We start from the raw sequence: 23628 nt of genomic DNA on the forward strand, positions 1-23628 counted from the left end.
CATATGTAACGGAGGGTGTGAGTGTGTGAGGCCCTCTAGCCTCGGACGTAAGCTTATGAGTTCGACATCGTAATGCATGTTATTTTGGACCGCGCGTAAATCTCCTCCGTGGCGCGGATTCACACACTGATCCGGAGTCTGGTAGAGACTATGTACTGGTCACATTGAGAGGAAAGATCTATGTTTGCACCAAGAGGCGATCTGACCAAAGCACCGCATTATCGTTTGTTCGGTAACCTGTGGCCGGTCCTTTGTGCTCAGCTATAACGTGCTTCCCTGAGAGACAACAGATAGGCCGCCTGTGCGATGTTATCGCACTGTAGGTATTTACCGCACTGAGTGATGGGAACTGACGAGTCTCTCCTGCACCTGCCTGATAAGCTAATGAACACGCCTAACAGAGGCAGGCAGGAAGATTCACAACAAAATCTCAATTTTACTGAAAACCCACACTGGGGTGCAACCCGCAATGGTGTGGGACCACTTGGTTCCCACCCTTCCCCTTCACCGTGCCTCCACGCCGCATCAAATCTTTATACGACTCATTTGTGCCCACAACAGCTCCGAAAGCACCCCCTGACGTCATCTCCCATACACCACAGCAGAGCTATCGATTGGTCAGTGGCTGGGATGGAGAAAACACTAATACTCAATAATTTTGCAACGTAAGGAAATTGTCCAAAAGTGCATCAGACGAACGTTCATTTGCGGTATTTCATTTCACCAAGAAGAAGATTTGAACACTCAGAAGGAAAGTTACATTATTGAGTCCTCGTTCTAAAATAGCTTTGAGACCTAATTGGCCCTTGGGGCTAACACGGATAAATCTGTGCTCGTTCATCTGTGGTTTGGAGGGCACTTTAAGGTAACCACAACGATATCAAAAAATACGTGAGATCCATGATATTCTGTTTATACATTTCCCAGACGGAATACCATATCATGTATCAGGAGGCACGCAACAGCTAAACGCTCAGTAATCGAAACTGTTCGTCTTGGAGACAAACTCGATCAAAAATACCCCTCATACCCTGGGTCCCCTTTCTTTAAGATTGAAAGGTTTTACATCTTCGGCTGGAGGGTCGCCAAGACGCGACATTGTTTAACTTTCATCACTGCGCAAGACAGTAGAAAATTAGACAGGTGAATTGTGTGACACCTTTAACACCGCATGATGTCTGACATAATCTAACCGCAGGTATTGAGAAAACGTAGCCGCAAATTAACCGGACGAAAACGTGCACTCGAGCTCACCTAGGCCTCTTGAAGGCACCCCAAATTTATCGGATTTCTCTGGAATCCTTCCTACCATGGCGACACAAATCCCATTACCTTTGCCGGTGCCCCTACCCTTTGCGGATTGGGGTTAGTAAGAAAACTCTGACTCAACATCAGGCTGTTGTTTGATTGAGTTTTTAAGTCATTCTGTGATGAGGTGATTGTCCTCAGGCCTCCTGTAACACCGTTGTCACGAAAGGGTCAAAATGTCTTAATATACCAATTTTCATGTCCTCCAGACCAGAACAAATAACCATAAATCTGCCATTCCCAGGTCGAGCCCCCGGGTCATGGAAAACTACACAAATCTTCGACAGGTAGGTGGAAAAGAGGCGCATAAAATCTCGGTCAGCAGCCTATGAGGTATTCGAGCAGGCGATTGCACCAAAATATCGCCATCAAAGTGCAGAAGATGTAACGGGAGGGGCGGGGCTAGAGCACACCGCCATGCGGAACTCAGCTGGGGTACCCGGCCTGTTCGGATACATTCGCAATTTTCTATGCCTTTTCTCACGTTAATGGTTCATCATCATTTCGACTGGCTTAGTAATAGCTAAATAAGGTCCTTCCTAAGGATTTCATTTCAAATACACTATAGTGTTACGGGACAATAGGGAAAAAAAGAAGTGATGCACAGCCATCGGTAGGTCCCGTGACCGGCTCCTCTCTTTTCTCTCACACAAGAACCCCAAAGATGCGGGACTACTTACTTCTTGGTGGGTTTACTATCCTTTTTGGTGTCTCGTCGTTTGGCGGTGGGCTGTTCTTGGGCCGGCGGTTGTTGACCCTGTGAGGGCTTGTCGTCCCTTTTTCTTATCCTCACCATACGCGGCATTTTCGTTGCACTTTTTAATCCAACACGGCGAAGAAAAGCTTATGAAATGACAGCACAGCAGCGTCCTTTAGGAATGGTTTTGTCCTGGGAGCCGGGGGTGGCCGGCATCAGGAGCCCGGCCTGTTCTGGTGTCTGCTCTGCGCGGGCCGCCACCCGACAGAGCGCCGGCACGCCGGAGAATGCGCCAGGAGAACTGCAGCACACATCATACCTGCACGGGAACCGTCCGCCGATAAACACCACCACAGTAGCTGGGCCCGATACATCCATCTGGCCGACAAATCATTATTTTCTCCGACGTTTACAAGAAAAGAATTAACAATAGAACGTCAGCACCGGCACACCGAAGGCTCCCCCGGCCATTTCTCGGACGAGATTCTCGCGTGGGTCCCGGAAGCGTGATTTGTGAAATCACGAGAAAGCGGCTCCTCTCCGCTGGGGTGGAAGGCGTTGCCCAGTTTGGGGCAGAGCCTCTTCGGATCCGCTATTCATACTGCAGCTTGGTAGAATAAATCTGGCCCCCTATCAATTAAAACCAGGGGTGTTGCCACGTCATTACCTTCAAGGCATCAACATCAATATTCATCACAGGCCGATATCGATCGATAGGAACTGATAATAAATGGAAGAATCGATAACCTGATGGTCTAGCGGCGGGGTAAGGGCACGCCAGCAAGGCAAGGGTGACAACGCGAACTTGAAGTGCTGTTGTTTTCTCCATGCGCGGAGGAATGTCCCAACAACATTCGCGCAGTCGCGCCTTTTGTTTTCGGGTCGATCTATACTAATTGATAATCCACTGTAAATTCATACTCTTGACATTTACGTTTATGAGGGTTAGACATTGCAACCAAGTCTCTGCTGTAACTTGTCGATATTGACAGGTGACGTGATTATCCTGAGTCTGTCTCCCCAGGGGTCATATTTTTGTAAGTCCCGTCTCTCCCGTTTTTCTTTACGTTGCACGAATCAATCTTCCATGAAGCTGTGCAGAAGTTCCAATCGTTCATTCTGTCTTATTCCTTGCATTTAAAAAGTAATGAATACTTAGACATGCAGTATGACACAACTAAATACAGATTAAGCGCCAGTCACAAATGAACAAAATATGTGACAAGTACATATCAACGTTCAGAAGTAATAGTAATACCTTATATCTTCAAGACTTGATCGGCAAATACGAGATATCCTTTAAAAGAGAAATGTATCTAGATGTGTTTTTCTCAACCTAAAATCAGACTTAAACTCAGTTTTAGAAGTCTGTTTTTCTTGTATGAACTAGACATCTCGTTTTGTGGTATAGCGTCACTTCCCTGTCTCCGGGGATATTACTCCCAAATTACGTGTACATGGATACCGCTGGTTCAGGGCGGGAGTTAACACGGCCCTACAGTAATAATGCGGGCTAGCAGCTTTGTTCATTGACCTACTTGTGACAAAAGAAGCATACGTTCCGCTGTAAGAACACATCCCACGAGCTACATTAATATTCCCAAGGAGTAGAAATTCTAGGTTTACACAGAGCTGGGGTAATTTTGAATCAGCTCATACATAATACAGACTGTCCCTGCCTCGGGCTGACTACTGGAATATGGTTCAGTTTGATAAACTGTCTAGCTATGCTGTTCCTGGTCATGCCACTTTTGCCATGGAATGTAGATAGTTTATAGTCCCGAGGTGCATATTTGTTTATCCAGTAACAATAATTTTACAACTGCTGATTTTTGTTTGACGTGACTCCGCGTTACTAACCTGAGAGGTCCGACAAGGTTTCTCATGACACGGACATTGTGTGTGAATCATATTTGTCACGATTGTTGCCAACTCGTTACCGGCACTCCGAATTCCCGTTTGATCTGTTTTCAATAATTTTTAGTGCCATGTGTGACAGGTGAAAGTTGTGATATGTAGGACCATCTAGTGGGGCAGCTTGGATTTTACGTACTGTCGTGTTCAGTACAGAACAGGAAATTTCTCATTGTACATCTCCTCCAGCTGTGCAGGGTTGAAAGAATCCCATTATAGTGAACGAATGTCTCGACCAACCAAAAACATACATTCACACCAGGTAACATACGGGGTTAATGCATTTTACATAGTTTTTCATTCTCCATACCAATGGAAATTGATTTGATTTGGACCAAAATTGTAGCGGGTTAATCCGAGACCCAAGATAAAAGTTGGCACTGTCACATCGTAAAGGCTGAACCGGTGGGTCTTAATCTGTCCATGAAACGGCTTGAGCCTCTCTGATACGTGGTGAAACTGTGATGATGTGAGAACTCGGCCACGGCCTGACATAGCATGGATACATGGTGATGTTGAACTGTGTAGCACACCAGGAAACAACGGTCAGTCAATAGCCACGACTACAACTACAGGCATCATCTGTGTTATAAAATGATACCATGATATTGTAGCACCTAGGTACTCTGCTGTTGTTGCCACATGTAAAATTTATGAGCTTGGGCTCTAGAATGCTCTGTTCTTATACTTTCGTGCTGAACGTTGGGATCATAAAACGCGCAGTAAGATATGAAAAATGAGGTAATCTTGTTGAAGCGTGCCGTTCCCAGCCTACTTCCTTCTGGCCGGAATCCCATGCAGGCCCGAGGCATACATTAGTTGTGCCGGAGTGTTTATCTGCGAGCCCGGGCTGCGGCATCCTTGCCCCCGGCTTTTATAACCCAGATGTTTTCCGGAGATCTGCGGCGGGCTGTCGGCATCAATATTCATCCGACTGGAGGAATCAATCGATGTTTATCAAGAGAGACATTTTTCAGGACTGCCGACTGTCGTGTAGGGATGGGTGTGTCGTCGGGCCGCGCTTTGGAATAACGAGAGTAACGTGCATGTAACTATGTGCTGCAACAGAGCCTATTACACTAGGTTTCATTTCTGCCAAGGTGATTGATTTGGTTTGAATGTCATTTAAACACGACTTATAGATCATTTTCTGTGCGCAACTACCAAAGAATGACAGGTGCATTTGGAAGGTATGTGACATCATGGTGCTGTAGCTTAAAATGTTTTCACCTTAAACTGCTTTCGCAAGAGAGGCGCTTTGATGTCTAGATAAACCCCCTTTGTATCTCTGTTAATCTGACATGTAGGTGAAGTTATGGACGGGTTGTAATGCTGCTTTTCAGTACCGCGTCTGATTGCTACAGGATCCGATCCTGACGGAGAAACCTTGAACCCCGTGCTACCTTGGCGATAATTGCCACCTGGCACGCCATATGAGAATAGTAATTAATTACCATTACACACTGCGCGTCACAACCTCAGGACTGTTCCACTTACTATGGCGAATCGTTTCTGTTGTATCATGTGCCGTCTACAGACCAATTTCACACGAAGGGCGTCTCGATATGAAATGGTAGCTAAATAGCAAGATATGTAGTAAAGAAAAAGTAGGCATTGAAAGAAAATTGAGAGGAAGGTTTCCCATGTCTATGGAGCTTTACATCCACCCCTCAGACTCATGTTACATGGAACACTTCTAAAATTAAATGAACCGTCTTCTTTGATTTGCGTAACAACCTATAACACTACACAATTGGACACAAGCACGGAAACTTTGACCCGATACGATCTTAATCTGCACGCAACCACATACAAACCGACTCTCCTGGGAGTTAGAGGAGAGGAACTGGAAGAACATGATGGTGTGCTCCTGGCGATGTGAAAACAACCATACATCATCATGTCTTGGATCGGGCCTGTGGTCCGAAAAAACGTTGTTAGTTGAACCATTATCCTCCTTTGTCATGTTCGTCTCTTGAACGGATTCTCAGACACTACATCGCCTCGGCTGTTTCGTGAACGTTTGTACCGCTTTTTTTCGAACTAGAACCGCTTACAAGAGCATGAGGAACTGTCGCGGAGAGTGAAGGTACTTCACAGAAAAATTTCATGGATGTCTTCTAATATGATGAGGAACTGATGAGATAATGAGCAAATAGTCACTGCTGTTTGTGTGGTACAAAAGGCTGGAAAGAATCTTTAGTCGATTATCTGAATAATAACCACAACTATAACACTCTCCCAAGGCAGGATAGCAATCCGTCATCCATCGCAATTTCTAAAATTAGATGGACACTGGGGACCGATTCACAGCTTGGTAAGCAGGTACAAATAATGACGCTCTCATTTGCATAATCTATGTCTAATAACGTTCATCTTTACATAGCTTCCACACCATCGCAAGCGATGAATTCCTGTCACTTACCAATGACGTATTATAGCATTTTCTCATTGATTATGCAAATGAGCTCCTAATAGGTGCCCATATACCAAATATCATAAAGATCCAACAAAACGTCTTGAGTTACGCTGTTCACAAACACACAGACCGAAAACATTATTTCCTTCCTACTGGCCATCCTTTGACATAGGACACAGACTAGTTCCCTTTATTAAAATGAAATGTAGGTATATTTGTATATAACCAGTGAGGATTGAACTCACACCCTTTGTGGTTGATGGGTGTCATGGACATGGACTGCACCATAGCTACATGTACCTGTCTTATGTAACCTTACCTGAGGACTGCCTTCCTGAACCCGAGGGTATCTAAAAAATGTGTTCTTTGTTCTCAGTTCTGTTGTAACTGGTGGAGAAGAATTAAAAACAGAAATATCTTATAGTATATCTTCCTTCCTCAATATTTTACCCGGCCTCCCTCACATTGGCTGAAATGAAGGTCTAGTGCTGATATGGATGACATCTGTCTGCACGTTTTTGTCCTCAAAACAAAAACACTTTTCTGATGGGAGTGATAATTGAACCAGCCTGTGTAGTGCCCTTTTTTTTACAGGATGAACCTGTAGATGACTGGTTAGAATCGCCATGAGGCAGCCTGATGTGCCCATCGGCTATGAGAGCCAAATAGCTTGGAAATAACTGGCGGCTTGATCCAGGATGACAATCAGAACGGAATAATATAGGGGGAAGAACCTGTGGTGGAAATATTCAACTGAATATATGGTTCAATAATGCATTTCCCACCCTCCAACCCTCCATGGAATTTTAAAGAGCAGACAGTTTAAGTGCCATCACTTTGCAGAAGATGTATAGTTCCCAATCTGTTCAAGTTCAGATTTTCCTGCTTTCGATTTTCTGCACGTACAAGGCTGACATAACCTATTAAGTAGGAAGGTTGTATTATGTAATGGAATACTTTGCCAGCTACTCGGGTGCTAATCCAGTGCAATCACTAACTGTTTCCCTGCTCATATCAAGCTTATTTTGTTACAGAGTACTATCAGTCATGATGAAAATGATAGAACTTGCTGGAGAATTTTCTCTCATTTACACTTCAGATTTAAGGTAGGCTGAGAAATGTTCAAGATTAAATTAAGAAATGTTGCAGGCAAGAAAAGAATTGTTATCCAGAAATCGTGTTTCTGGTCAAAGCTATATACCTGAGGTTCCACTGAGATACCAGAGGCCTCCAGGTTTTATAGACTTATCTGGAAAGGCATTAAGGAATAACTGACATCATCCACTGGCGCTATCACCTTCCTGTAATGGCTCCCTGGGTGAAGGTCTGGTTGCAGAATGACACAATGCTACTGTTCTGGTCCGTAGACTGTGAATAGCACACCCTCGACTTGGGCCTCTGCAGATCAGTTTAATGTCTCATGCATCCAATTCATTTTTCTTGACACATACTCTGTCTGGAAATTTTCCTTAAAGAAACATCCACATTTAGTAATCCCAAACACTGTGAACTAGTCTGGTGCTACAGCTGATGATAACAGTTATTGGTCTAAACCTATCATGTAAAAGAAAAGGGTACCTGAATTCAGGATGGAATCAGAATTTGCAAGCTTTGAGACTTATAAGATTTTAGAAGAATAGTACATTTGGCTGTCTATGGAAAAACTGTAATGAAATTCAAGTTTGTTGTATGCACTACAACACGCCATCAATTTAGTGCCTCCATTGCTATTGTAATAAAAAGAGGATATAATTTCTTACTGAAGACCAGACAAAGCCAAAGCAAAACACTAAAGAAGCACAGTAATATGTGTCATAAGCTTCTCTATATTGGCATTATTAGCTTGTCTTTGTCCAATTACTGCAATGGTATCTCCCCTTTTCAATCTGCGCCAGCCTACACGTGATAGGTAGCAAAGCTAGCCATCCATTTCACCCTCCATACGTTACACTGATTGTGTTCTATTGATTGCAGTAAGCTTGATTAAAGCGGAACTTTATCTGCATATCGGCTGCTAATCTCATTGGGGTTCCTGGCACGTCAATGTCGACATTAGCACAGGATTGAACAAATTCAGGTATTCAGTGAACCCAATGTCAGATGTCATTTTCACCGGCAGATGGGACCCAAGAAGACTTTCTCACATAATACTGCAGTATTGATACGGAGGTGCAGGGGAGGGGTGCAGGTGGAGGAACACAGAGGAAGAAAAGTATGACATATTCAGAATTGGCATGATCATGCACCAATGATGGCCTGTATCAGAGACATTGTGCACTTCAACACTTCAACACTGTGCACTTCAACACTGATTCGGCATGGCATCTCCACAGAACTGACCACTGTAACCACCTGCCTGTTGACATCAACCTACTACATGACCAAAGACCTTGAACCCTAACTGTAGATCTACCAGTTGTCACTAATAGGCCATGGCTGGGGTGTAATGATGGCTCCATTGGTACATCATCAGAAGGCAGGGCAGATCTGTAATCAGGCCAACAGCTGGATGGGAAGGTCAGACAGCTCCTACCATGTAGTCAGCCTGGAGCCCCATTAACTTTACCCAACATGCAGCTGCTATTCTTTCTGTTATTTCCTTTGACCAACGGCCCTTTAACTTAGTGATCATGTCTTTGCAACCCCTTGTTCAAGATCAGTTACTATGGACTAAGGTACTGAAAGTGGTAAAAAGAACTTATTTGGAGCATATGAGTTTTGCTGTTCAATGCAGACAAAACTAGTGATTCTTTTTAAAATTTTGAGTGGACATATTAACAGCATGTGTATCAGAGTCCTTCAAGCTATTGAAAAAGTAAGACCCAAACCTAAGTAGCAATTTAGGCATTGAGCTGACTTCAGAATCTAATATTATATCAATAGTATGTCGTCAAATCAGATGTAAAATCATGTGGAAAATAGCTTTGATTGACATTGACCTAGACAGTGTAAAAGTAATGATAGATTATTGACAAGCATGATAACATCATCTTTGGATGATTGAAAAACAGCAAGCTTTTGCTGTTGGCCCTAAAGGCTTCCTCACTCCCCAGCAGAGGTCAGTTTGTCACTTTCAGCACTCAGATGTATCAGCAAGTTTCAATTAGTTTAAGTAGTTATCCTCCCTCAGGCAGACAGAACAGGGAATTCCGGAAATATAGGTTTATAGATTTGGCAAGAACTGGTCTGTTATTCCTGTGATAAAGTCTGCCGGATCCCAGAAGGGCAACAAAATTGATTGTGCATTACCTACATAACCGACTTTATAGATTTCTATTTTTGTCTATTTGGGGCTCACCTGTGCTCCTGATACAGGATGACAACATTCATTTGTATCTATTGAAAATTTGCACATTTGCTAATATTTGACAAAATCATCATGATGAAGGATCAAATAATGGTATAGAAAATTCCTCAGTACCACCAGGTTCATTCTCAGTAGACAAAAATGTGTTACATTATTCCAACAAGGCAAATGAAAATGAAAATTCAGAATGCATGGTGCCATGGAATCCTTACAAATGAAACAACTTCTAAGAGCCTTGGATAAAGCACAAACTGAAAAACTGTACAGAATGTTTCCACAGAACCTTTCAAACACCCTAGTAATATCTTACAGCAATGCACCACCTTCTGACCAGCTGCACACATGAAAGTTCTTGATACCAGTTGCCAGCCTCAACCAGAGTTCACACATGTACAGGATATGTGATGTGATGTGTTTGCTCATCTTTGTCTCAAAGACTGATGATTTATTTGGTGTGACATCTGAAGCTTTTATCCTGGTCACAGAATGTGACTGGTTCAATGCAAATGTGTGATGAGGACAACAGGTGGGATCATTCCAGGGGAATGTGTTAAAATCAAGGAACAGGAACGTAGATAATGTCAGGGACCTATCCATCAATAGCAGATGGAATCAAAAGACGTAAAGACAAATTTCCTAGTTTTCCAGCAAGGTTATACCAGTCATGTCAGCAGCTAGGTTTTACCAGTCATGTCAGCAGCTAGGTTATACCAGTCATGTCAGCAGCTAGGTTATACAGGCCATGTCAGCAGTTAGGTTATACCAGTCATGTCAGCAGCTAGGTTATACAGGCCATGTCAGCAGCTGGGCTATATCAGTCATGTCGGCAGCTAAGTTATATATCAGTCATGTAAGCAGCTAGGTTATACCAGTCATGTCAGCAGCTAGGTTATACCAGTCATGTCAGCAGCTAGATTATACCAGTCATGCCGGCAGCTAGGTTATACCAGTCATGTCAGCAGCTAGGTTATACCAGTCATGTCAGCAGCTAGGTTATACCAGTCATGTCAGCAGCTAGGTTATACCAGTCATGTCAGCAGCTAGGTTATACCAGTCATGTCAGCAGCTAGGTTATACCAGTCATGTCAGCAGCTAGGTTATACCAGTCATGTTAGCAGCTAGGTTATACCAGTCATGTCAGCAGCTAGGTTATACCAGTCATGTCAGCAGCTAGATTATACCAGTCATGCCGGCAGCTAGGTTATACCAGTCATGCCGGCAGCTAGGTTATACCAGTCATGTCGGCAGCTAGGTTATACCAGTCATGTCAGCAGCTAGGTTATACCAGTCATGTCAGCAGCTAGGTTATACCAGTCATGTCAGCAGCTAGGTTATACCAGTCATGTCAGCAGCTAGGTGATACCAGTCATGTCTGCAGCCAGGTTATACCAGTCATGTCAGCAGCTAGATTATACCAGTCATGTCTGCAGCTAGGTTATACCAGTCATGTCGGCAGCTAGGTTCTCCAGTCATGTCAGCAGCTAGGTTATACCAGTCATGTCAGGAGCTAGATTATACCAGTCATGTCAGCAGCTACGTTCTCCAGTCATGTCAGCAGCTGGGTTATACCAGTCATGTCAGCAGGTAGGTTATATACCAGTCATTTCAGCAGCTAGGTTGTACCAGTCATGTCAGCAGCAAGGTTATACCAGTCATGTCAGCAGCTGGGTTATACCAGTCATGTCAGCAGCTAGGTTATACCAGCCATATAAGCAGCTAGGTTATACCAGTCATGTCAGCATCAAGGTTATACCAGCCATGTCAGCAGGTAGGTTATACCAGTCATGTCAGCAGGTAGGTTATACCAGTCATGTCAGCAGCTAGGTTATACCAGTCATGTCAGCAGCTAGGTTATACCAGCCATGTAAGCAGCTAGGTTATACCAGCCATGTCAGCAGGTAGGTTATACCAGTCATGTCAGCAGCTAGGTTATACCAGTCATGTCAGCAGGTACGGTGGCAGAGAGGTGATGGTGCAGGGAGACCAGATGATGGCTCCTCATGTGTAAAAACCCATTTAACATATGAAAAATTATTGACAAGGCGAAGACTTCCTGCCAAATGACTGCCTGGGGTGAAAAGGGCAGGGAGGTTTTGTGGACCATGTCAATCTCCATCTGTGATATTCAATGTTGTATTAGGGCTATGATGAACATTTCTCTGGAGATGTCATGATCTTTCAACAGTGATTAATTAGATATGGGAGTGGTCGACAGCTAGTGTGAAAATCTATTGGTAGACAGGTCAAATGTGAAAAATGGTATCCCAGGACACATGCTATACTTTCTCTTCCAAATTCCACTTTGTTTTTTTCTCTATACATGTGAGGTACTTAAAAACAGTATCTATTCAAAGAATATGATCTTCAGCATGAACCCAGGACATACTTAAACCCACCTTAAGACTACCATATGTGTATAAATAATATCTGTCAGAACCTGTCATAATTTCTGCACTGATTTGCTTTTTATTGATTATTCATACATGTATTTATTCCCTTGCCTTATGGGGTAAATCATATCACATAAATTTATTTTATCTCTTTTAGATGTTCTTTTTCACTGTTGAATTATAATACTTGACTGGTAATTCCACGTACAAGTTTAGAATTAGCTATAAAGTCTGGTGCTTATTTGTATAACATGAAGCTATCTCTGAAGCAAAAGTGAAATTTACAAAGTGTAATATGCAGATATAACTTAAAAACATTATCTTTAAAGATAATCATACTCCAAACTGATGCTAATGCCACAGCTTTTCTAGATGTCTAAAATCTCAAATAGTCCTTTTGTACAATTATTATGTTATTTCAAATCTTAGAAATGGTGAAAGAGGCAGCATTTACCTTAACCATAGTTGACTATACCCATGACTTCTTCTTCCCTCATCTAAAAGCTTGTACCTTTATTGCACCTCTATTGAGACTTTCCAATAATCAATAAAGCTGTGCAGTGCTGGTTAGCAGGAGGCATATGACCAGGAGAGGGGGATTTCAAAATCTATCCAGTCCCAAGTTAGTGTAGGGGCCACTCATTTATGGCTTGACTCTAGTGACAGTAAGGAATACATTTGATGATGCTTATGATAATGTGGATGGACAGACCCAGGTTTTCATGATACAAGAAGGATGCAAAAGACATGTATGGGGTGATTGGCTGTTCATGCAGTATACGTTTGCAACTTGCATGCTTGTGTACATAGACAGATGATTAAGAATATGATTAATATAATATTTGTGAAATGATGTAGAACGACCCTTGCTTAACATGGGAAGCTTATGTTTAAAGTGTCCATTGTGCCAGTGTGGGTGCCACAAGCCCCATCTGGGGCTGGACAATACCCGATACTGCCTCCCCGCGGCGGGCAATGCTTGAACAGCTCGTGCATCTACACGTGAAATTGGAACATGTGGCCGCCACCGCTGCCAAACGCACCGACCCATCCATCATAGCACCCCCCGGGCCTCCCGCAATATGCAAGATGATTCCATTTTAAACATTAAAAAGGCTAAAGCAACTAGAAAGGCCGACATTTGCTTAAGAGCAAATACAGCATATTTCAGCCATACCCCTTCCCACGCAACATTGGACTGTTCCAAATCACCCCTGCGCAAAAATGGAACATCCTCTTAACAGTACATTATCCCCCAAAGTGGACTGGTATTGTGAATTGATTCCAGGTAAAAACAGAGCTTGCTTCTATTTTTCAGAAAATGACAATAATCACACCTTCCATTCAGAAAATTTTCATCATGACTGAAAATTGTTGAATGACTTCATGTAATGTCATTAACAATTTTCAGTACGATAACTAGGTGTAAGTTTAAAAAAGTATAAGCTCCTTGTGATGTGGGTACATTTATTATTGCAGTGAACTTTTTTTATTCAAGTAGGGCATACGATTTAATAATTATCAAGCAGGTGCAGGTACTGTAGGAGCGTTTGTTTTCTTCAAGCTGTAAAACTGTTAAACTGTTTTACTTTGTATGCAATCAGCCATCGAGCCTATTCTTATTTTAGTTTAACAACTTCCTGCCAGACCCGGAAGATACGATTGAACCTTGTTCGAGGATTTATTTTCGTCTGTCTGGTCAGTCTGTTCATACCCTCGAGGCTGGCACTGAGAGTGTTTTATTGGGCTGAAACTCTGGCAGTTTAAAGTTACTTACAATTTAAATGTTCAACTTCAAAGTTTATGTCAAACAACAACAGCACTAGGAAATGTGGCCACTATAGACAGGTGGTCACTATAGAGAAAATGCTGATCTATTGATTAGGAGCCATACGTTACACATGATCATTAATCATATAAACATTGCACAGGTAAGCCAATTGTTTAGATGTACAATTAAGTTCAAATAATTCTGAAGAGAAATATTGATGAGAAAATAATCATTCTCGCCACTGTCTAACTTATAATTACGTATCAAAACTAAACGCAGATTTTCTAACTAACGCACCTTTCCCCGACTTCATCAAAGGACCGCCGGCTATCAATCAAACACGGCTGTTGATTAGACTTAGAGTTTCAAACAGCCATGTGCTGTGTGCCAGTTGACAGCGAACTTCATGCTACGTGATGTTTTACATTGCTTGGACCTTCTTTCCTACAGCGGTGCTTCTACAAAATATTTAGACTGTAACACTGAGTCCCACATGTTTTATAGAATAGAATTTGACGCAGAACAGCGTTTTTTGCTGGGTATTTTTCTTGAAACATGTTCGTGGGAATATCAGCGAGGCGGCGACGTAGGGATATCAGACCGTCAACAAAAGTCTCACGGCGGCTAACGGCGCATCGAAGATACTAGCGCTATAAATAAGCGCTTCAACTAAGGATGGCAACCCGTACAATATTTTTGTATACTGTTGAGCTAAGTAAAGTTTGTTGTTTATGAGGTTTTAGTTGTCTTTGAAGCTTTGACCCGAAATATTTTAAAGTCAAACTGCTGAAGAGAAGTAAGTGACTGCTACGATTATCGTAGATATGGCCCTAAAAAAACTGATAAAAGAAGCCTTCTCAATAGTCTAAAATGCAAGAGCTTCCGGGGGGGCTTCGCCCACCTGGGTCCCCCCCCACAGTGGCCCTGCCCCTGGACCCCGCCAGGGACATTCGGCGGCCCCCGGACCCCTGTCCGACGCTTTGAAAAAATCCTGGCGAGAAGTCTGTACGGCCTGAGTCTTCAAGTTAACGTATTGTGTGGTCCCGCTTATGAATATTAATTAGCCTTCGCTTTCCTCTTCGCTGATTGGCTGAACCATTAATTGAATTAACTCTTCCTGCCGGCTAGACGCAGGTGCAGATGTCGGCTCTGTGGGGTGAACGTCCGAAAGATCATGGCATGGAGAACGAAAGAAAACCAATTTCCCTTAAAAAAAGTGCTGTAATTAAGCCTTTTACAGTACTTTAAGCCAAAAATTTTACTTGGATCATTTTACCAACTATCTTATGCCTATCTATACCAAATGTTACTCATACCAGGGTACAGGGGTGCAAAATATACCGTTATAAGACCGCCAACAACAGTCGCACGGAGCTAACAGCGCAGCGAAAATACCATCGCTAGCGTTTCAACTTCGGATAACAAGTTATAAGTACTGTTGAACTCAGTAACATTAAAGTTTGTTTTTAGTTGCCTTTGACGGTTTGACCTGAAATAGTGTTACGCTAAACTCCTGAAGAGAAGTTAAGTGACTGCTGCGATTATCATAGATATGCCCCTAAGAACTGATACAATATAAAGCCTTCTGAATAGTGTAAAATGCGAGAGCCTTAGGCGGGCTTCGCTCCCCCTGGCGGGAACACTGCTATATACGGGATCATGAGGCCCCGCTTATGAATATTAATTAGCCTTTGGCCTCCTCTTCGCTGATTGGCTAGGTCTTTGATTCAATCAACTCTCCGGCTGACGCGCACAGGTGTGGCTCTGTGCTGGGTCACCGAAGGTCACGTCAGGAGGCCAAAAGAAAACAAATTTCCCCTCAGAAAAGTGCCAAAATTAATCATTTTAAAGTTGTTTATGTCAAAAATTTGACTTGAATCTTGTTACCAAGTATCTAATGCCTATCTATACCAAATTTCAGGTCATTTAATTGTAATACCAGGGTACAGGAGCCAAAAGTGTCCTTTTTTGGTAAAAAATTGGCCAAAAATCGCAAAAATAAGCATTTTGTTGCACTGTACACCAAAAGTGTTATTGAATTTATATGAAGGGATTATCAAGGCACATCTGTGTCAAATTTCAGCTCATTCGGTTGCAATACCAAGGTACAGGAGCCAAAAGTGTCCTTTTTTGGTCAAAAATTGGTCAAAAAATCGCAAAAATAAGCATTTTGTTGTACTGTACACCAAAAGTGTTATTGAATTTATATGGGGGCATTATCAAGGCACATCTCTGTCAAATTTCAGCTCATTTGGTTGTAATACCAGGGTACAGGGGCCAAAAGTGTCCTTTTTTGGTCAAAAATTGGTCAAAAAATCGCAAAAATAAGCATTTTGTTGTACTGTACACCAAAAGTGTTATCGAATTTATATGGGGGCATTATCAAGGCACATCTCTGTCAAATTTCAGCTCATTTGGTTGTAATACCAGGGTACAGGGGCCAAAATATACAGTTTTGGTCTAAAATTGACCAAAAAAATCTCAATAAAATCATTTTAGAGGCAGATATGAAAAAACTGAGAAAAACGCATCAAGGTATTGGCCCATTCTACCCCTGTGCCAAATTTCAGGTCATTCGGTCCAGGAACGGCAGAGATGAATCACTTTGAAGATTTGACAGGAGAAAGAAGAAAGAAAGAAAGAAACATTACGAATACAATATATTTCACCATACTATGTATGGCTGAAATATAACAAATATAGCAGAGAATCAGCAGAAGCCTTCACTTCTTACTGCTACAGGAGCCTTCTGATGAAATAATTTATGGGGTTGAGCAGCAGGGTAAATGTTAAAGAAACCTTGACCATATTGGTAGTATGGCAATTGTAACTGTGTAGCACAGGAATATGCAAGTAAGATCAACACATGTTTCTATGGTAAGAAGTAGGAGATGAAACAATGGTAGTTAAGTTGAATGCCAACTCCCTGTGCACCTCTATCTAACCAGCAGCAGGAGCTGTCTGCACCTTCTGACATTTCATATCATATACACATGTTCAGCACCAAATCCAATGTGAGGAGACTCTCCCACTGACACCAGCTCCATGGGATGCTGAATGGTACAGAGGTGTCGGTTATCATGTCTGGCTGTAGCAGTGATGCACCGCAGATAGTAAATGTGTTTTGAAGACGTATGTGTGGAAAACCAACACAAGCTACTGGAATTAAAGAAATTCAACACAACACAACAACAAAATGAATTCAACCTAAATGTATGGGTAAAATACCAAGTATCTTTTATTACATCATGTTGACATGTATAAACAAAACATAAGGAACAGTTTTAATTGCAGTAATCAACATAAAATGCAACATAAACATATCTAGTTGACAAGAACACATTAATATTTCTCTTTGAGCTACCAATAGTATATAAAAAAGAAGGAACACAAGAAATGTAAAATGATAGCTTCGACAACATCATAAAACTAAAAAAGAAAATTACTATGGTAAAGCAAATGTTGTTTTGATTACAGTTTGAAAATTGCCATTTTCACTGCTTCCAGCTAGTAGCTGTCTTTGATTCTCCCTCAAATCCCTCATGACTGTGAGACAGAAAAATCTGCTTGGATGATCAACCAAATCAATCTCAATAAAGAACTCTAAATGTATGTTGAAATATGCCCTGATGTGCCCTATAAGATATTCCACTAAAAAGTCATGAATCAACGAAATATTTTTAACCCTTATACATAGACAATACAGGTTGTTGATGAGCACAACCCTCTGTCCTGCTCTGCTCAACAATGGTGTATAAGATAAAAAAAACTTAATGTACTTGTAGTACCCATGTAATATACATACTGTAATGATCTACAGAAATTCAGCTATCCATACTGCAGTTATTAACAATTTCACTGATACTATTAGCCACCACGTAAATGCCATCATCTGACTAACAGCAGTGCATATTTCAGCACCATGGACAGATGATGAAGCAATGATTCAGATGCTGCTAAGTTTTGTGCCTTTGTTGAGCTTAGTTTCAATCTACACCATTATTACTTTTTGTTGTGTCTTCCATGTTAAGGATTACCTTTTCCACCACTTGCTTTAGTACCATTTGTTTGACATTCATGTTCATATTTTTAGCTGTAACCTTCTCCATATCATGGATAATTTGTACTGGGAACATCATATGCCAGCAGGGAGAAGGTTGCCCTAATGTTTCAAATTACAAAACCCATTTCTTATTTCATGCCCTTCATTTCTGCTCCATAAGAAATGTGACTTAGTGTAAAAAGGTAACGTATCATAAGTATCATGGCATTAAACTAATCACAAGTATTGTACAACACCAGAACCATTTACATATGAACCTCACAAACACAGGTATATGCATGTTCAAACTGCATGTATATACCTATATATGTATATGCATGCAAGTTCATATGCCTATGTATGTACATGCATGCTATTAAGTCAAGCTATTAAGTATAAACTGTGGGGCAGCTTTAAACTTTAAAATTCAAACTCTAGGGCAGTACCTTTGGAAGACCCCTCAATCCACAATCATGTAAGTCATCAGTGAAAGTTCAAAGATTATGGGTTGTTTCTGAAAAAAGTGACCACAGGTCAAAATTTGCCTTCCTGTGAGGTGCTGGTGTGAATGACAGAATCTAATATAAGGACAGTCCTGTGACTATGGTAGCATTAAATACTTCCAACAGCTAAAATTGCAGCAGAAGTCTTTCACCGGTTCCCATTGATCAATGGATTGATCCAGAAACCCGCCCTGTTTGATCATGGTTCTTTTTCAAACACCTCCGTCAAAAACAGCTCCAGTAGGACAGAACTGGCCACCACTGCTAATTACCTGATAGTACCGCCTGACTTCCTATCAGTACAGGCCGACTCCCAGAAATCCTATCAGAACAGGCCAAAAGAATGCGTCCCCGTCTTTGTTGAAGGCTACATCCACTGGGTACAGTCATTTGAGGAGGGGGTGTGGATATAGTTGTGGTAAGGGTGATATGATTTCAGCTGCATAACAGCTGCATGCATGCTCATGACAAAAACGAAATTGAGAAGAAAGCAGCTTGGGCACTCACAGAGAGGAAACTTGTACTACATGTCAACTATAGGACCCTTCTAAAAGTCCGCTAGTGCAGAGATGCATTTCTTACTACTTTACACATGAATCCTTCCCACTAACAAAGTAATGCTATGCAGCAGCTCTCCCTCCCAAAACAACTATATTTGGTATTCAAATACAATTCAGTCTCTACAACTGGATAAAAAACCAATTTACTTTTGGACGTTTTGAGTGGCCTTATCTTCAGCATCACTAGAATGAACTGGCAGATTCAATGCAAGTACAGCTAACTAGAAACTCAATCCCTGGATTTTTAACCTTCATAAACTATACTCGGTGGGTGTAGTATTCAACAAAGAAGGCATAGCATTTTTTCTTGGCCATTTCTGTCCCACTGGGGCTGTTTTTGATGGAGGTGTTTGAAATAAAAGGGGTGTGTTTTTTTATGATATGGCATGCGACAGGATCGGCCCATTGCTGTACCATTTCAGTTTTATGGAGAAATTATCAAAATTAAAGGTTCAACAGGGAATGGAAAAGGTGGGGACGAGGCCACAAATATTGACCATCCCATTTTGAGAATTTGCACTAGCCCTAAGACTGCCTTCACACGACACGTTGTTTACCCATGGATGTACCTAACACAGCTGCAGCAGGTGAACAGGTGGGGCCGTGACAGCTGAGGATTTCTTCACTGTTTGTCTGAAACACACAAAAAACAGTCACTCAAAAACTCCAGTAAACATACATGTATACATTACATTTTAAAATCAACAAACATCAAATGGCTTCCTCTCCTGTTGGCTATACTTAGGGAATTCTGAAAATGAAATTGAGAACTGCAGCATGTTTCTAATAGCATTTCAGCACCAAAATGTCTTCTTAAAGCAGGCGTTTCCAGGCCAAGGGGCCTACTACTGCTACAAAATCTACATTCCTCTCAATCTCACCCTGTGTGTTTTTGCTATATCACCTCTAAACTCACCCACTGTTAGCTCATGTTGCATAATCCCCACTATTGCATCCTTTAGAGTAATTAAACTCGAGCTCCACAAACTCATACCTTCGCCAAATGATTTTACCTTTACAACTGGTGTATTAATTGTTTGTCATCAATTATTCAAATGATTCCATCATTTGCATAAATTATGCATAGATTATATCAGCTGATCCTCCATTATGCATAAATTATATTAGTTGATCCTCCGCCTAAATAACAGACATACAAAATCTATGTTCAGAAAGAAGGCTTCAATCACATTTTCTGATTATTAATACAGATAAGGTCCTCATTTGCATAATTAAAGTTCAATGATGTCCGCCTGTATATAACTTCCAAATGCCACAAGTAAGAAATTCTGGTAATTTTCTCATTGATTATATTTATCTATCAACATTCTTCTCTTTCTCAGTTACAAATATGACTTTGCATACCAAGAATCACAATGGTCCATTTATCTCTTTTTCAGTTATTCTCCTTCAAAGTCTGAAACTAAACCGGCTCCTGCAGTTTCAAAACAAACCACTAGGGGGCCCAAACATACACCACTTACTCTCTACCCCAAGAGCTGTCTACCATTAAAAATTGCGACATGTCTAGAACTTGAGATATCAAACCTGGGAGTTCCACTGCAGTATCATAGCAAGGCACTAGGGAGTCAAAAATCTAATTGTTTCATGGTCTCATCAAGATCTAACCACATACCAAATATCAAGACAATCCACCCAAGCATTCTCCAGTTACGCTAGTCTTCTACAAACACACACACATACCTACAAACACTACCCCAAATATAACCTTTTCGGCAAAGGTAATGGACTCTGTGGGTACCAAAAGGAGCACTGGTCCATCACTACTGTGGGTACCAAGAGAAGCACTGGTCCATCACTACTGAGGGTACCAAGAGGAGCACTGGTCCATCACTACTGTGGGTACCAAGAGGAGCACTGGTCCATCACTACTGTGGGTACCAAGAGGTGCACTGGTCCATCACTACTGTGGGTACCAAGAGGAGCACTGGTCCATCACTACTGTGGGTAAAAAGAGGAGCACTGCTCCATCACTACTGTAGGTACTAGAGAAGCACTGGTCCATCACTACTGTGGGTACCAAGAGGAGCACTGGTCCATCACTACTGTGGGTATCAAGAGGAGCACTGGTCCATCACTACTGTGGGTACCAAGAGGAGCACTGGTCCATCACTACTGTGGGTACCAAGAGGAGCACTGGTCCATCACTACTGTGGGTACCAAGAGGAGCACTGGTCCATCACTACTGTGGGTACCAAGAGGAGCACTGGTCCATCACTACTGTGGGTACCAAGAGGAGCACTGGTCCATCACTACTGTGGGTACTAATAGCAGCATTCCTGCAGAAATCTGCTAGGAGGAGCTGCTACACACAGTATGGCACGGCACTTGCAATGGCACCGGAATGTTAATGTCAGTTTCCCTTTGGCTCTCTGTGAAGATGCAACTTGACCAGAATACTAAGCTGTACAGTCAGAAATTTGAAATTGTGTGGTAATGTTTAAATATGGTTTTGTTAGACATCAAATCATTGCACAAAATGAATTGCAATAACTTGTAAAACCATATACGTGTTCCTTGTAAAACCATATTGCATATCTGTTGCAAGGTCAAGGCTAAAAACTGAGACAATTATTTAGATAAGAATTGAAACCAATTTGGTATTACACTTTTTTTTTCTTCAGTATCTTGGAAACTATATGATAGGTAATGTCTTTCTTGCCCAGGCAGAGAAAATGCCACATGATGAAAACTGTTGATATAAAAGAGGCACCTTCTGAACCGTTTTGGCACTGCACCCAAGTGTTGACAATACCAAGAGCACCTCCTAGCACCTATTCAAGGACCTGCAGGCAGGTGGGCCTGGATCTTCAGTGGCAGAGCAAAAATCCATTCTGCATTTTTAATACATTGAGCCACGGATGCTTCATGTAACTTTGAAACAGAGGCTATATAATTTCACCTCCTTATGTTAAACATCAATTGTTTTTACACTATTTCACCAGATCTAGCCTCACCTTGCAAAAGATGTCATCAATTTAATTAAGTGCAATTAGCCTAATGGAATGTAAGCTATTATTGAAATAATACACAACTTATATAAATCATTTCAAATAGGGAAGATTCCTGGAAAATGATTTCGAATGACACTTATTTTAGTAGCAACCATTGAAGATTGTGTGGCCCTACCTTGAAAAATTACATGTAATTTCTGCTGATTTTACCTGGCTTTCACAGCCATACAGATGGCCCTGCCATGGTTGGTTAGCCCAGTCTGCCTGCAGCTAAGGACGACAATTACCATGGATGTAATTGTAACATGTACAGAGTAGCAAACTGAGATTTTCCAGCTCACTTGCTGATGAACATACGTCCAGAATTTTGATAGTGGTGTAAATTGTTCTCTTCATAAACAAGTCAAATGCACAGCCGCTTATACTGATGATTATCTGCACCAGTGGGAAGCATATTACAAATTCTCATAAGCTGATAGATTCTATCAAGACTATTTTATATACACATGCCAATATTTGTTATTCTCTAGTAAAGCAGATAACATGGAATGGACTGTAAGAGATGAAGAAAATCAAAACCCACCTACCTTCTATTTTGTAGCATAATTTTCTACATATTGCATATTCATTTTCAATGGAAATACTAGTAACAATTGAGTAAAAACTTTCTATTGGATTTTCATATGCATTTTCATGGAAACATCCTTTATAACATGCTTCATGGAATCATTCTAAAGTTATCAGCAGGTACTCTCTGGCAGCAAATTGTAAGTATGTAAATCCTACCAAAAGACTGCTAAGGGTGCAAGCATGGGAGAGTTATACAGTCTCATCATCATGGGTTGTCCATTCCAGTTGCTGTCTAGCTTTATATACATATATAATGTCCCTGGTAGTTGGAAAAGATAGCCTAAACTCCCCGTCTACTACGGAAATGGAACAGTCTGATTACCTGCCATTTTACATCTTAATTACCATAACTGTCTGCAGTAAAGATGTCATTATAAGGCTTACCACTAATGCCACGTAATGTAGGAGCATCTGCTTTGCACTCTAATGAAGATTTTAAAGCCATTCATAATGTTCATATGACTACATTAGCTTATAGGAGCGTACAGGCATTAAATTACAAGGATATGCCAATCTTTACCAATTGGCCAGTAGATGGCATGGGTTTTATCCCCACAAGCAGGGTGATTCTGGAATACTTAGAAGTCTGAGCCACATTCCTGCACATCCCATTGCTCCAATCCATTCAGCTACAAATGCTCCATATGGACTCTGAATCACTGTCTCTTTAATTTGCATACTTGTATCAAGTTGTATGCCTTGCAATATTTTGACTGTAACTGTAATTTTTATTGTTTTTACATATTTAATGGTCCTAATAGTCATAGTAAACTAAATATTTAACACTCAACAATTTGGAAATCTATACAAAACTGCAACTTGTTTGTCATGAGAATCTGCCTATCCTCCATTGCAAACTTGCATATCAAAACTGATCATGGGATGCATTGGGTAATTACAGCTTCTCTTTCAGCACCTTGGACAAACCTAATACCTAACTTATGATATGAGCTTGGTTATACATGTAACATGTCCCATCATTTTTTTCATCATGCAATAGGGGAAATCCTACAAAATTATAATTAGATATTGACAATATTGTTTCCAAATAAGAATCAGTTATTCCCTAACAGGACCTAACTGCCAACCTACACAAAATATTTCCCCCACAG

General features: G+C 41.4%; 1 protein-coding gene across 6 annotated transcripts in view; it reads right to left on the bottom strand.

Moving 5' to 3' along the window:
- Positions 1-23628, bottom strand: part of LOC118412805 (tripartite motif-containing protein 2-like) — an 82275-nt gene that overhangs the window by 52554 nt on the left and 6093 nt on the right. For 3 of the 6 annotated variants that reach the window (XR_004830820.1, XM_035815842.1, XM_035815841.1), the window contains exon 2: positions 19481-19544. Coding sequence is in view for 2 of the 6 variants with exons in the window: in XM_035815837.1 (XP_035671730.1) it covers positions 1989-2113 (125 nt within the window). In the remaining 4 variants the exon portion in view is untranslated. Of the gene's footprint in view, positions 1-1988; positions 2620-17022; positions 18363-19480; positions 19545-23628 lie in introns of those variants that run through there. The other 3 variants (XR_004830821.1, XM_035815837.1, XM_035815838.1) reach the window with 3 other exon arrangements.

Source organism: Branchiostoma floridae, chromosome 4 (genome assembly GCF_000003815.2).
Source record: "Branchiostoma floridae strain S238N-H82 chromosome 4, Bfl_VNyyK, whole genome shotgun sequence".
Taxonomy (NCBI): Eukaryota; Metazoa; Chordata; class Leptocardii; order Amphioxiformes; family Branchiostomatidae; genus Branchiostoma; species Branchiostoma floridae.